The sequence below is a fragment of the Adiantum capillus-veneris genome, chromosome 1 (genome assembly GCF_014529385.1).
Source record: "Adiantum capillus-veneris isolate H3 chromosome 1, ASM1452938v2, whole genome shotgun sequence".
Classification (NCBI taxonomy): domain Eukaryota; kingdom Viridiplantae; phylum Streptophyta; class Polypodiopsida; order Polypodiales; family Pteridaceae; genus Adiantum; species Adiantum capillus-veneris.
Genome location: NC_140931.1, coordinates 159,469,556 through 159,481,770, shown reverse-complemented (window position 1 = coordinate 159,481,770; position 12,215 = coordinate 159,469,556). Strand labels below are relative to the sequence as shown.

Sequence of the window (12,215 nt, the reverse complement as noted above, 5' to 3'; positions counted from 1 at the left end):
ATGGATGAGAGCAATGATGTTTTCGAGATATTGTTTGTTGATGACAAACTAGATGGAGACAATTATCCATTGTGGGCTTACATGATGCAACATGTACTCATTTACAAAGTTGTAGGGACTATTGTTAAAGGTTTTGATGTACGCCTAGGTTCTTTGGATCTAGGTTTTGAGGAGGATGTTTCAGGTTCCAACAATTTTTCTCCTACTACTCATGTTGTTTTACCTACAGTTGAATAGATTCATTGGGATAATAGAGATACACCTAGGTTTTTTGTATTCAGGTTATGTGGAGGATGTTGCAAGTTCCAACAGCTTTGCTCCTACTGCTTGTGTTGTTTTACCTACAACTAAACGAGCTCATTGTGATAATAGAGATGCGAAGGCAGGCATTGATTGCAATGTATGTCAAGTGCACGATTACTCCTCACATTCATTCAACAAAAATAAATAAAATCTTGGGACATTCTAACTGGATTGTATGCAAGTCGCAATGAGGCAAAAATAGCATACATGCACAAACAACAACAATAAAAAATAATGCATGAGGAAGATGAAATGGACAATTTTCTTGCTAGAATCAAAGATATCAATGAGCAACTTATTACTGCAAGTGAAGTCATTCCTGACCATTCACTTGTGTAGACCATCTTGGATGCATTACCAAATTCATATCAGACTTTCCTTCAACTTTGAAGCCTGTTGCATAGGTTTGTGATAATGCTGCTAAGTTTGATGGGTGGTCAGTTTGCTATTACAAGAGGCTATCTTAAGGAAAAACAAGGCAAAGAAACGTGCTATTGATCAGGATTTTGTTGATGCACAAAGAAGAGGAAGCAATAGCAATGCTACCACCTCCAAGGTTCCTTCTTCAAGTAGAAAACCATCTATGACAAATGCTTCCCATAACAACAATACATCAGGTAAATCTACCGAGAAAGGAAAGAAAAAATTGTGCTGCAAGTGTTGTAGAGCTATTGATCACTTGATAAAACAATGTCCTAAGCTAAAGGCAAAAGAGGCATGTAAGAAAGAAAATGAATCTTCTTCAAATATAACCATTGTAGAATTTGCAAATTTATGCTGATGCAGAACAGGATTTAGTGTGTAGTGCTAATATGACCCTCCTATCCATGATGCATGCATGATTGAAGGTTGCAAGCTCACATGTATGGTATTTTGACAGTAGCGCTAAAAGCACATTATATCTCATTGTGACTTGTTCACTTCTCTCGATGATGTCCCTGATGGGAGTGTTGTCAATTGTGCCAACAATGTCTCTTATCCAATTCAGGGAGTCAGAAAGATTGTACTAACTACAGTTGATGGCAGTTCCTTCACACTTTTTGATGTACTTTTTGTGCTTGGAATCAAGATTCAAGAAGAATCTGTTGTTTGTCTCTGCATTAGTAAGACTTGGTCTTGTTCTAAAGTTCGTGGACCACAGATGCATTATTCATGATCTTACTTCAGGTGATACTATTGTGGCATGGGGTACATTGTCTCATGGGCAATACAAGCTCAATTCTTACGATGAGTGTGTGGAAAAATTTACAAACACAGTTGCAAATTCTAAAACTATTGTAGATGCTAAACTATGGCATGCATGTTTTGGACATCTAAATTTAATCCATTTTGATGCATTTGCAAAAATCTAATATGGTTACCACATTGCCCTCTTTGAAGGCACCATCTAAGCATGTTTGTGAAGGCTTCATTTTGGAAAATATGCAGCATTCTAACTTTTTGAAAGATGGATTAGTGCGAACTACTCGCTTGTTTGTAGTAATGTTTACGAACCAATGCACAATCCTTCTTTTAGTAACAATTTGTGTTGGGGTATAAAGCCCAATGTGCCCGCCCAGGTAAGTGGGTGGGCCGCCAGGTATGTACACATATTCTTTTGTAAAAACCTAATAAGAACTCACTATGCTCTACACATTACAGTAGAGCGAGTTCACCATATCTTCGTGCTCTTCTTCTCGCACTCTCTCTCGCGTCGCACTTCCGCTCGTACTCCTTCAAATGGTATCAGAGCTCAGATCGAGGCTCGGGGCAGCATTTGCAGGTAGCCAGAGTCACCTGCTTAGATTGGAGTGAGATTCGACAGGCGAAGACACGGCCCCGATTCTTGTGGGTCATCTCGGTCACCGTTCGGCTTCGACAAAGTTCTGCGCAGACCATTTTCGACTACGTGGTCTTGGCGGGTGCAGATCCGACTCTGCAAATTTAGGGTTTCGGCCTACGACTGCAGGTGCTGAGGATATCGGCACTCCCAGAGTGTTGATTTGTGGCTGTCTACACATCGAAGGACGGCTCACAGTTCTTGGAGGTGTGTCACATATGACACGGGCGCATCTACACACAGATTGTAGGCGACATCCACTAGTTCATCAGGTAGCTTGTGTTTGCTACTTGATATTCCAGATTTCATCCTGACATTGCAGGTACTTCCACATGGGATGTATTGTCAGAGATGATGTATGTCTGTTGAGGGTTTGCTGGCTGTGAGTCACGCAGCAAACAACCGCCGCAGCGGTTACAGCATACAGTGGGAAATTTGTGGATGTATGACTTTGTGGGAAGTCTATGTATTGTCAGATTTACTGCAACCTTTGTTGAGGGTCAAGTGAGGTTTTATTGAGCTGGGGGATTCTCGAATGTTGAGATCCTTTTGGTGATACAGGTCTTGGAGCGATCCCTCGAGCACCCTTAGATAGGCAGCTAGGATGTATTGACTGTGAGTTAGACAGTTGGGATTGCATCTTTGCTTTACTGCCGTTGAGGCATTGTCGCAGTCTATGCTTACAGGTTAGTGACAGGATAGTGAGAGACAGTACATGTGCAGGACAGGTTTACCCACAGCTTATAGTGTTAGAGAGACAGTGGTTTTTTGAGTTGTTTTTGGTATGTTTTTGAGTACACCAGAGCCATTTTACAAAGGAGACTCTACCAAAATTTCTGCAGAATCTGAAGCTTTCTTGGTTCATTTGACTGATTGATATTGGTTCAGAGGTCAGTTTACAGGGGAAACTCTGCTGAATTTTTCCCAAGAAAGTAAACTATTGTGAAGCGTAGCTATGGTTGGATCACAGGACACTGCTCTTTACAATATCAAGAAGCTGGATGGAACCAATTTTCCATTGTGGAAGAAGCAGATTTTGCACGTGTTGGTACAAAAGAAGCAGATAAAACCTATAAAGCTCAAGGGGATAAAACCAGAAGATATGGACGAAGATGAATGGAGCGAAATGGATGAATTGGCACTTTCTACCATTATGCTGACTTTGAAAGCGTTTACTTCAATGTAGCAGACGAGATGTCGGCTTATCAAGCATGGTTAAAGCTGAGTGATCTTTATGAGAAGCAGAGTGCAGCTTCACAGGTATACTGGCTTAAGAAGCTTGTTGACTTGAAGATGAAAGAAGGGACACCTATGTCCAATCATCTGAATGAATTTGACACAATCTACAGTCAGTTGTCAGCTCAAGGTGTCAAGTTTGATGAACCTGTTAGAGCTATGTTTCTGTTGATCACATTGCCGGAAAGTTGGGACACTTTTCGCACAGCTTTGAGTAATTCTGCACCTCCAGATGGTTTGAACATAGCAGGTGTAGAAGGAAGTTTGCTTACTGAAGAAACCAATAGAAAGACAATGGACAAAGGCAAAGGAACAGCCTTACTTGTCAAGGGAAGGACCAAAGAAAAGTACAAAGGTGGAAAGAGGAATCAGTCTCGTAGCAAGTCTCGTAGTGCTAAAGGCAAGAGTGACATAGAATGCTACCATTGTGGCAAGAAGGGTCACATGAAAAGAGACTGCAGAGAATGGAAAGCAGAAAAAGGCAAAGAGAAAGCTGAAGACCATGGTGAGAAGAACAAGTCCTCAGTGAAGATTCAAGAAATAAATGTGACAAACACTGTTGCAGAGGATGACAGTCTAGTGTCAGGAGACATCTGCTTCTTGAAAAATACAATGGACTCAACTCTTCTTACAGCATCTGATGGAAATGCACTGAGTGACTGGATTATAGACTCAGGGGCATCACTTCATGTGTCTCCAAACAAGGAGTGGTTTACCTCTTATGTGACCACTAAAGATCATGTTTGGCTAGGCAATGGGCAGACATGTGAGATCTTAGGTGTTGGAGATGTTCAATTGAAGTTTCAGAATGGCTCTTCTTTCACGCTGAAGAATGTGAGACATGTTCCCGCAATTACAAAGAGCTTGATCAGCACAGGTTTACTTGATGATGCTGGCTACGTCACCACTTTTGGACAGAACATGTGGAAGATATCCAAGGGTTCTATGACAGTAGCACACGGAGTAAAGTCTGGAGGACTTTACATGATTTATGTATCAAATGTCTCTAAAAATGTAATCAATGTAACCAAGCAGCCGAACGTTTCTTTGTGGCATAGCCGGTTAGGACATATGTCCAAGAAGAGAATGGAAATCTTGTCTCGTTCTGGTTATTTGCCTGGCTTGTCATTTAATGATTTTGAATTCTGTGAACATTGTCTGTATGGTAAGCAAACACAGCAGCCACATAAGCATAGAAGCAGTAGAAGAGATACACAGTTGGCACTTGTTCATAGTGATTTGTGTGGACCTATGCCTAACCTATCTCTAGGGGGAGCTTCTTACTTTATGACATTTATAGATGATTACTCGAGGAAAGTATGGGTTTACTTTCTCAAGCACAAGGATGAAGCGTTTAGTGTTTTCAAAACGTTTGTGACACTTGTGGAGAATCAGAGTGGCAAGAAGCTTAAATGATTACGTACTGACAATGGTGGAGAGTATGTTTCAAAGGCCTTTCAGGACTTTTGTGAGTCAAAAGGTATAAAACGTGAACTTACTGCTCCTTACAATCCTCCTCAAAATGGTGTTGCTGAAAGGATGAATAGGACCATACAAGAGAAGGTCAGAAGTATGTTGTCTAATGCACAACTGCCAAATGGGTTTTAAGCCGAAGATGTATCAACAGTTGTTCATCTTATAAATAGATCTCCTAGCAAGGTTTTGCAGAAGGATTTAGTGGCAGAGATGGTATGGTCAGGCAAGATGCCCTCATACAAGCATCTCAGAGTCTTTGGCTGTGAGGCATATACTCACGTTGCAAAGGAATTTAGGAACAAACTTGAGCCAAAGAGTAGAAAGTGCATCTTTCTAGGCTATGGTAATTCTGGTGAGATGGGGTACAGACTTTGGGATCCCGAATCCAGAAAGGTTATCCGCAGCAATGATGTTGACTTTAATGAAGCCAAATATCATTCTAAACCAGAGAGGGTTGAGGAGATTAGAAGAGTTGTCTTCCAAGAAGATGGACCTGCACGTGCAAGAAAAAATGTCAGGGCTCAAGAGGAGCAAGGACAGGATACATTGGAACCACAGGTTGTGGCTGAGCCTGAGCCACCTATTGTGCGTAGATCTGGACGTATCATGTGACCTCCTGATCGGTTTGTTCCATCTATGAACTATGTCATGTTGACTGATTGCAATGAGCCTTCATGTCACAAGGAAGCAGTGCAAATGAAGGACTCCGGGAATTGGCAATTGGCCATGCAGTCAGAGATGACAGCTCTGCATAAAAACTAGACATGGAAGCTAGTTAAATTACCACAGGGCAAAAAGGCTCTACCTTGTAAATGGGTTTACAGGTATAAGATCACCGCTCATGATAGTCAGCCAAAGTACAAAGCAAGGCTTGTTGCCAAGGGCTTTAAGCAAGAACAAGGCATTGAATTTGATGAAGTCTTCTCTCTGGTGGTCAAGATGACTACATTGAGATGCTTTCTTGCATTGGTTGCCATATTAGATTTGGTGTTGCACCAAATGGATGTCAAGACAGCGTTCTTGCATGGTGATTTAGATGTGGAAATTTACATGCAGCGGCCAGAAGGGTTTGTTGAGAAAGGCAAGGAAGATTTGGTATGCCAGTTGTTAAAGAGTCTTTATGGCTTAAAACAATCACGAGGGCATGGTACCATAAATTCCACAAGTTTATGATTTCTCAAGGCTACAAACGTAGTGAGTTTGATCACTGTCTATATACAAAGAAGGCTAAGGATGGTAGTTGGCTGATCCTTATTTTGTATGTGGATGACATGTTGATTGCTGGCAAGCACTTGGAAGAAATTTCAGCTTTGAAGTCAAAGATGGCAAAATCATTTGACATGAAATACATGGGTGAGGCAAGTCATATACTTGGTATGCGCATTGAGAGAGACAGATCAAAGAAGTTGATTTGGTTATCTCAAACAGAGTATATTGACAAGGTTTTGCAACGTTTCAATATGGAGAAGGGAAAGGCATTGAGTGTTCCATTGCCACCATATGTGAAACTTAGCAAACAAATTGTCTCGTGTCTGAGGAAGAACATGCTGAAATGGATAAGATTCCATATGCTTCTGCAGTGGGTAGTTTGATGTATGCAATGATTGCTACTCACCCAGACATTGCATTTGTAGTGGGAGTAGTAAGTCGATACATGTCAAACCCAGGCAAGAAACATTGGGAGGCAGTGAAAGGAATATTCAGATACCTGAAAGCTACAAAGCGTATGCATATATGCTATGGGAGTCAGGAGCTAAGTGTAAAGGGTTTTACAGACTCAGATTATGCAGGTGACTTAGACAACCGAAGGTCTACGTCAGGGTATGTCTTTACATTGGCTGGTGGAGCAGTATCATGGCGTTCTAGATTACAAGATTGTGTTACTCAATCTACTACAGAGGCTGAATATGTTGCAGCATCAGAGGCATGCAAAGAATCAATTTGGCTTAATCGACTAGTAATAGATTTGGGAATCAAAGAAGAGATGCCTGTGTTATATTGTGATATTCAAAGTGCTATACAATTGGCTCGCAATCCAGTTTATCACTCAAAGACAAAGCATGTGGATGTGAAGTATCATTTCATCAGGGAAATGCTTGAGGATAAGCAACTTCAGCTTGTCAAAGTTCACACCACAGAAAATCCTGTTGATCTACTTACAAAAGGACTTCCCTCAGAGAGATTTGCGCATTTTCGCAAGCAGTTAGGTGTAGGGTAGTACATCACTTCTCTACATCTCTTGTATATTAGCTTGTATAGTAGCTTCTCTCACACTTAAAGTACCACATTGGACTTTAAGTGGGAGGTTGTTGGGGTATAAAGCCCAATGTGCCCGCCCAGGTAAGTGGGCGTGCCGCCAGGTATGTACACATATTCTTTTGTAAAAACCTAATAAGAACTCACTATGCTCTACACATTACAGTAGAGCGAGTTCACTATATCGTCGTGCTCTTTTTCTCACACTCTCTCTCGCGTCGCACTTCCGCTCGTACTCCTTCAATTTGTACTTCATGACTTTCATTGATGATTACTCATAGCACACATGGGTATATCCGCTTAAGGCTAAGTCTGAAGTGTTTATGTGCTTCAAACAATTTTTGTTGCTGATTAAAAATATATCCAGCTATATTGTGGGCACCCTCCATTCTAATTGAGGGGTGAGTATATGTCAACAGAATTTGATGTATTTCTGGCTGGTAATGGGATAAAACACCAATGTACAATGTCATATACACCTTTGAAAAATGGTGTTGTTGAAAGGAAAAATAGGTCACTTATGGAGAGGACATGATGCATGGTCAAAAGCAAGCTTTTCCACATGATTTAAAAGCTAGAGGCTGTCATGTGCGCCACCTACATACTTAATAAGTGTTCCACCTAAGCTTTGTGGTCTATGACTCCATATGAGACTGGCATGAAGAGAAGCCATCTATTGGTCACTTACGTGTTTTTGGTTGCTTGGTTTATGTCATAGAACCACAAAAACAACGCAAGAAATGATATGATGAGGCTATCAAAATATATCTTTGTTGGTTACAGTGCTGAAAGCAAGGGTTACATGTTATATCATCTGCAATCAAAACGTATCTTGACTTCTTGGGATGTTGTTTTTTTGGAAGTTGCAATTTATTGTCATGTACTAAAGAGATATGTGTAAGCTCATATGACATTTTTTATCCCTTGTGGACTCTTTCAATGGCGGGAATACAAATATAAGTCCAAATGAGGAAAATATTTAGTCTATGCAAGTTTTGACTAATGTCATATATCAACCTATTTCTTATACAGATGTAAATGATGTACTTGATGAGGACATGGCTAAAAATGAGAAAGCTAGTTGTTTGCCCAAATAGCTTGTACATACTTTGCATGACAATAAATTGGATGCATCTTTGCCTAGTTGTACTTGTTTGGGTTCTCATCATGGTTCTTGTGCATCACATTATTATGATTTGGCTATGTAAATCATGTGTGACGAGGTTGAACCCCTTACATTTGATGAAACACAAAAGTTAAAGAATTGGATGGCTGCTATGCAAGATGAATATGATGCACTTTTGAAGAACGATGCGTGGTCTTCATGTGACTTGCCTCCTGGCAAGATGGCCATTGGTGGGTTTATATGTTGAACACAAGGCAGATGGTACTACTATTGATCTATACAAAGCAAGGCTTGTTGCAAAAGGTTATGCTCAACAAAAGGGCATTGAGAATTTTGCTCCCACTTATCGTATGATTAATATTCATTCCATTTGTGCAATGGCAGCTTACTTTGGATGGGATGCACATCAATTGGACATTAAAACCACTTTCTTGAATGGTGACTTGTATTAGGAATTGTATGTAACACAGCCTCGTGGTTTTATGAAGAAAAGGTAGGAAAAGAAAGTGTGCCAATGTAATAAAGCATTGTATGGTTTAAAGAAATCTTTTCGTGCTTTGAATGAGAAAATGGACAACCATTTGACTATAGGTGTTTTCCGAAATAGTCCAACTAAGAGCACTTTGTATGAAAAATGTGTGGGGATGATGTATACCTAATTGTTGTGTATGTGGATCAATTACTATTCACTGGTCCAAATGCAACACATATTGTTGAATTTAAGACTAATTTGAATGCCACATTTGAGACATTAGATTTGGGGCTTTTGCATCAATATTTGGGCATTCAATTAAGCAGCGTGTTGAGGGTATTGCATTCTGTCAGGCAAAGTATGTGCAAACTTTTAAGCAGATTTGGATGATGATTGCAAGCCAATTGCCACTCCTATGGAGACGTGTTTGAAGTTAGGTCTACATGATGCCAGGGACCCCGCAGATATTACCCTCTACCAGACAACTTCTGGTTATGTATGCATTACAAGACTAGATATTCAATTTATAGTCTTGAAAGTGAGCAAATTTATGCATAGCCTAGGGTCTAAGCATTGGCAAGCAGTTAAGAGGATCTTTCACTATTTGAGTGGCATTGTATATCTTGGGTTGTTTTATCCCAAGAAAATAATTTTTGCCAGATTTACATGCATTTTTTGACTCAAATTGGTATGGTTGCTATGACGCACAAGTGTCCATGTTTTTATTTTAGGCTTGATAGTTCATGTAGATCTTGGGTGAGCAAAAGGTAACCTACTTTGGATACCTTTAGTTGTGAGGATTTGTACATGCTCACACTCCTAAAGGCTGATTTGGGAGTTGGATTGGAATTGGCACTCTCATCTACACTAACAATCTAAGCGCACTGGTAGTTGCCAGGAATCCAGTCTTTCATGATCGCACAAAGCACATTGAGATGCGTTATCACTATGTCAGGGAGAGACTCTTAGTTGGAGAGATCAACTTGGATTACGTGCCAACATAGGACAACCTTGCAAATTTGTTCTCAAAGGAATTGCATCATGAGAAGTAGGAATCTTTTTGCAAATCTTTGGTCTTGCTTTCCTTTGTGGAATGATCATGTCCATAGGGGATGGCACTTCCCTATATGTGCTAGCTCTCGTTCACTGCATCACTCCTAGGGGATATTTTTTGCCATGTTTATGGTAGTGATGTGTTTGCACATGTAGGACCACCATGGCACTTTTGCCCCTCACGAGGAGTTTTTTCCCCGCGTGCTTTGTCTAGGGCTATCTTATCTTATATATGCACACTTAGTGATATACTTTCGTTTCGTTTGCCTTAAGCTTCTTCTCCATCTCCAAGCTATGTCTACATTCTTGCAATTCTAAATCCAATGCAGGAAGCCTTCCAAAAACCCCTATTTATAACTAGTATATGACAATTATGACTCCCTTCTTACAATTATTAGCAAAAAAGTAAATTTTTTTATTATACCACTATCTAACATATGAGATTTTGTACGGTTCTTCTTGCAAACACACTATGGCCAAATCTATTGTGCAATGAAACTCTCTTTTTACTACGTTAGCGTAGTGGGCAATTCCAAATTCTTGGCATGTCGTTAGCCCACATGGCTCCTCTTTTTAAAAAACAAGTGAAAGGGTCACGACGGCTTTCAAAAACAATAAGAAAGTGATAAAATTGTTAAGTTGAATTAAATTGGTATCAGTGTTTTGGTTGACATGTATGCCAAGTGTGGTGTACTTTTGAAAGCTCAACAAGTTCTTGATGAGCTTCCTGATCGAGATGCGGTCTCTTGGAATGCATTGATTGTAGGTTATGCCCAACAGGGGCAGGGCCAAGAAGCATTGGATGTTTCTAGCGGATGCGAAGCGAGGGCTTCTCTCTAGATGCAGTCACCTATGCTTGCATTTTGAAGGCATGTGGCACTTTGAAAGACGTCGACACAGGAAAACAAATTCATGATGAGCTTGTTAGTCGAGGGGTGTTGCCAAAAACTGTCGTGCTTGGTAATGCTTTGGTTGACATGTATGCCAAGTGTAGTGTAATTTCTAAAGCACAACAAGTTCTTGACGAGCCATCTGTCTGGGATGCAGTCTCTTCGAATGCATTGATTGCAGGATATGCCCAACAAGATCGGGGCCAGGAAGTGCTTGGCTGTTTTTATCGGATGCAAAGTGAGGGCTTCTCTCCGAATGCGGTCACCTATGCCTGTGTTTTGAATGCATGTGGCATTATGCAAAACGCTATCATGGGCAAGCAGAGTCATGATGAGATTGTTAGGCAGGGGCTGTTACAAAAAGATGTCGTGCTTGGCAAGGCTTTGCTTGACAGGTATGCCAAGTGTGGTGCACTTTTGAAAGCACAAGTTCTTGACCAGCTTTCTGTCCGGAATGAAGTCTCTTGGAATGCACTGATTACAAGATATGCCCGACAGGGGCAAGGCCAGGAAGCTAAGGGGTGTTTTCAACGAATGCGGAGAGAGGGTTTTTCCCCAAATGTAGTTTCTTGGACTGCACTTATAGGAGGATATGCCCAGCAAGGGCGAGCCAACATGACAGATTTTCACACGGGCTCCATCGTTTTATCGATGCACCTAGGACAGCGATACGCACAGGGAGAAGGGTCGGAGCGTGGACTCTTGGCTATTTTTACAAGCTTGCAGGGAGATGCAGGGCTCTCGAGTCTCTATAGCTTTCTAAAGCCAAGGCAGGATCGCAGCCTAGCCCGCGTTAGAGGCTGTTGAAAAAACCTGTCCTGCTTCGCACTTTCTTGAAGGGCCAAGTTTTGAAAACAACCAGTTTTAGATGGAATCACTTATGCATGCATCTTGAAGACTGTGGCTCTATGCAAGATGCTGATGTGGGCCCAAAAAAATAACAACTATGTTGTTACTCATAGGCTCTTGAAAAGAGGGCTCTCTATAGCTTTGTAAAGCTAAGGCAGGAACGCAGCCCCCGGCCACTAGAGGTTGTTGAAAAAAACTGTTGTGCTTGGCATTGTCTTGGAGGCTTGAGTGCCAAGTGAAGCGAGGGCCTCTCTTCAGATGGAATCACCTATGCATGCATCTTGAAGATTGTGGCTCTACGTAAGATGGTGATATGGGCACACGAATTCACAACTATGTTGTTAGTCAGAGGCTCTTGATAAGGGGTGTCGTGCTTGGCACTGTCTTGGTTGATATGTATGCGAAGAGAGGTCGCAGCCCGGCCGCTAGAAGCTGTTGTGCTTGGCACTGTCTTGGAGGCTTGAGTGCCAAGTGAAGCGAGGGCTTCTCTTCAAATGGAATCGCCTATGCATGCATCTTGAAGATTGTGGCTCTATGCAAGATGCTGATATGGGCACGAATTAAAAATTATGTTGTTAGTCAGAGGCTCTTGATAAGAGGTGTCGTGCTTGGCACTGTCTTGGTTGATATCTATGCGAAGAGAGGTCTTCTCTCCAGATTCAATCACCTACGCGTACATCTTGAAGGCATGCGGCTCTACGCAAGATGCTAATATGGGCACAAAAAATCACAATT

At 41.3% G+C, this 12,215-nt stretch overlaps 1 protein-coding gene across 1 annotated transcript; it reads left to right on the top strand.

Moving 5' to 3' along the window:
* LOC147465894 (pentatricopeptide repeat-containing protein At1g03540-like) lies at window positions 1-11,438 on the top strand. Its single transcript, XM_086501983.1, has 3 exons — window positions 1-184; window positions 282-400; window positions 10,611-11,438. The coding sequence occupies exons 1-3, from the start codon at window positions 1-3 to the stop codon at window positions 11,436-11,438; spliced, it is 1,131 nt and encodes a 376-aa protein (XP_086358109.1).
* Window positions 11,439-12,215: the final 777 nt, after the last annotated feature.

Bases quoted from the DNA above. Each gene is read 5' to 3' on its own strand.
- LOC147465894 (XM_086501983.1), top strand. From the start codon at position 1: ATGGATGAGAGCAATGATGTTTTCGAGATATTGTTTGTTGATGACAAA. The intron at 185-281 runs GTTCCAACAATT...TTTTGTATTCAG, and splicing joins TTTTGAGGAGGATGTTTCAG to GTTATGTGGAGGATGTTGCA. The intron at 401-10,610 runs GTATGTCAAGTG...TGCATTTTGAAG, and splicing joins AGGCAGGCATTGATTGCAAT to GCATGTGGCACTTTGAAAGA.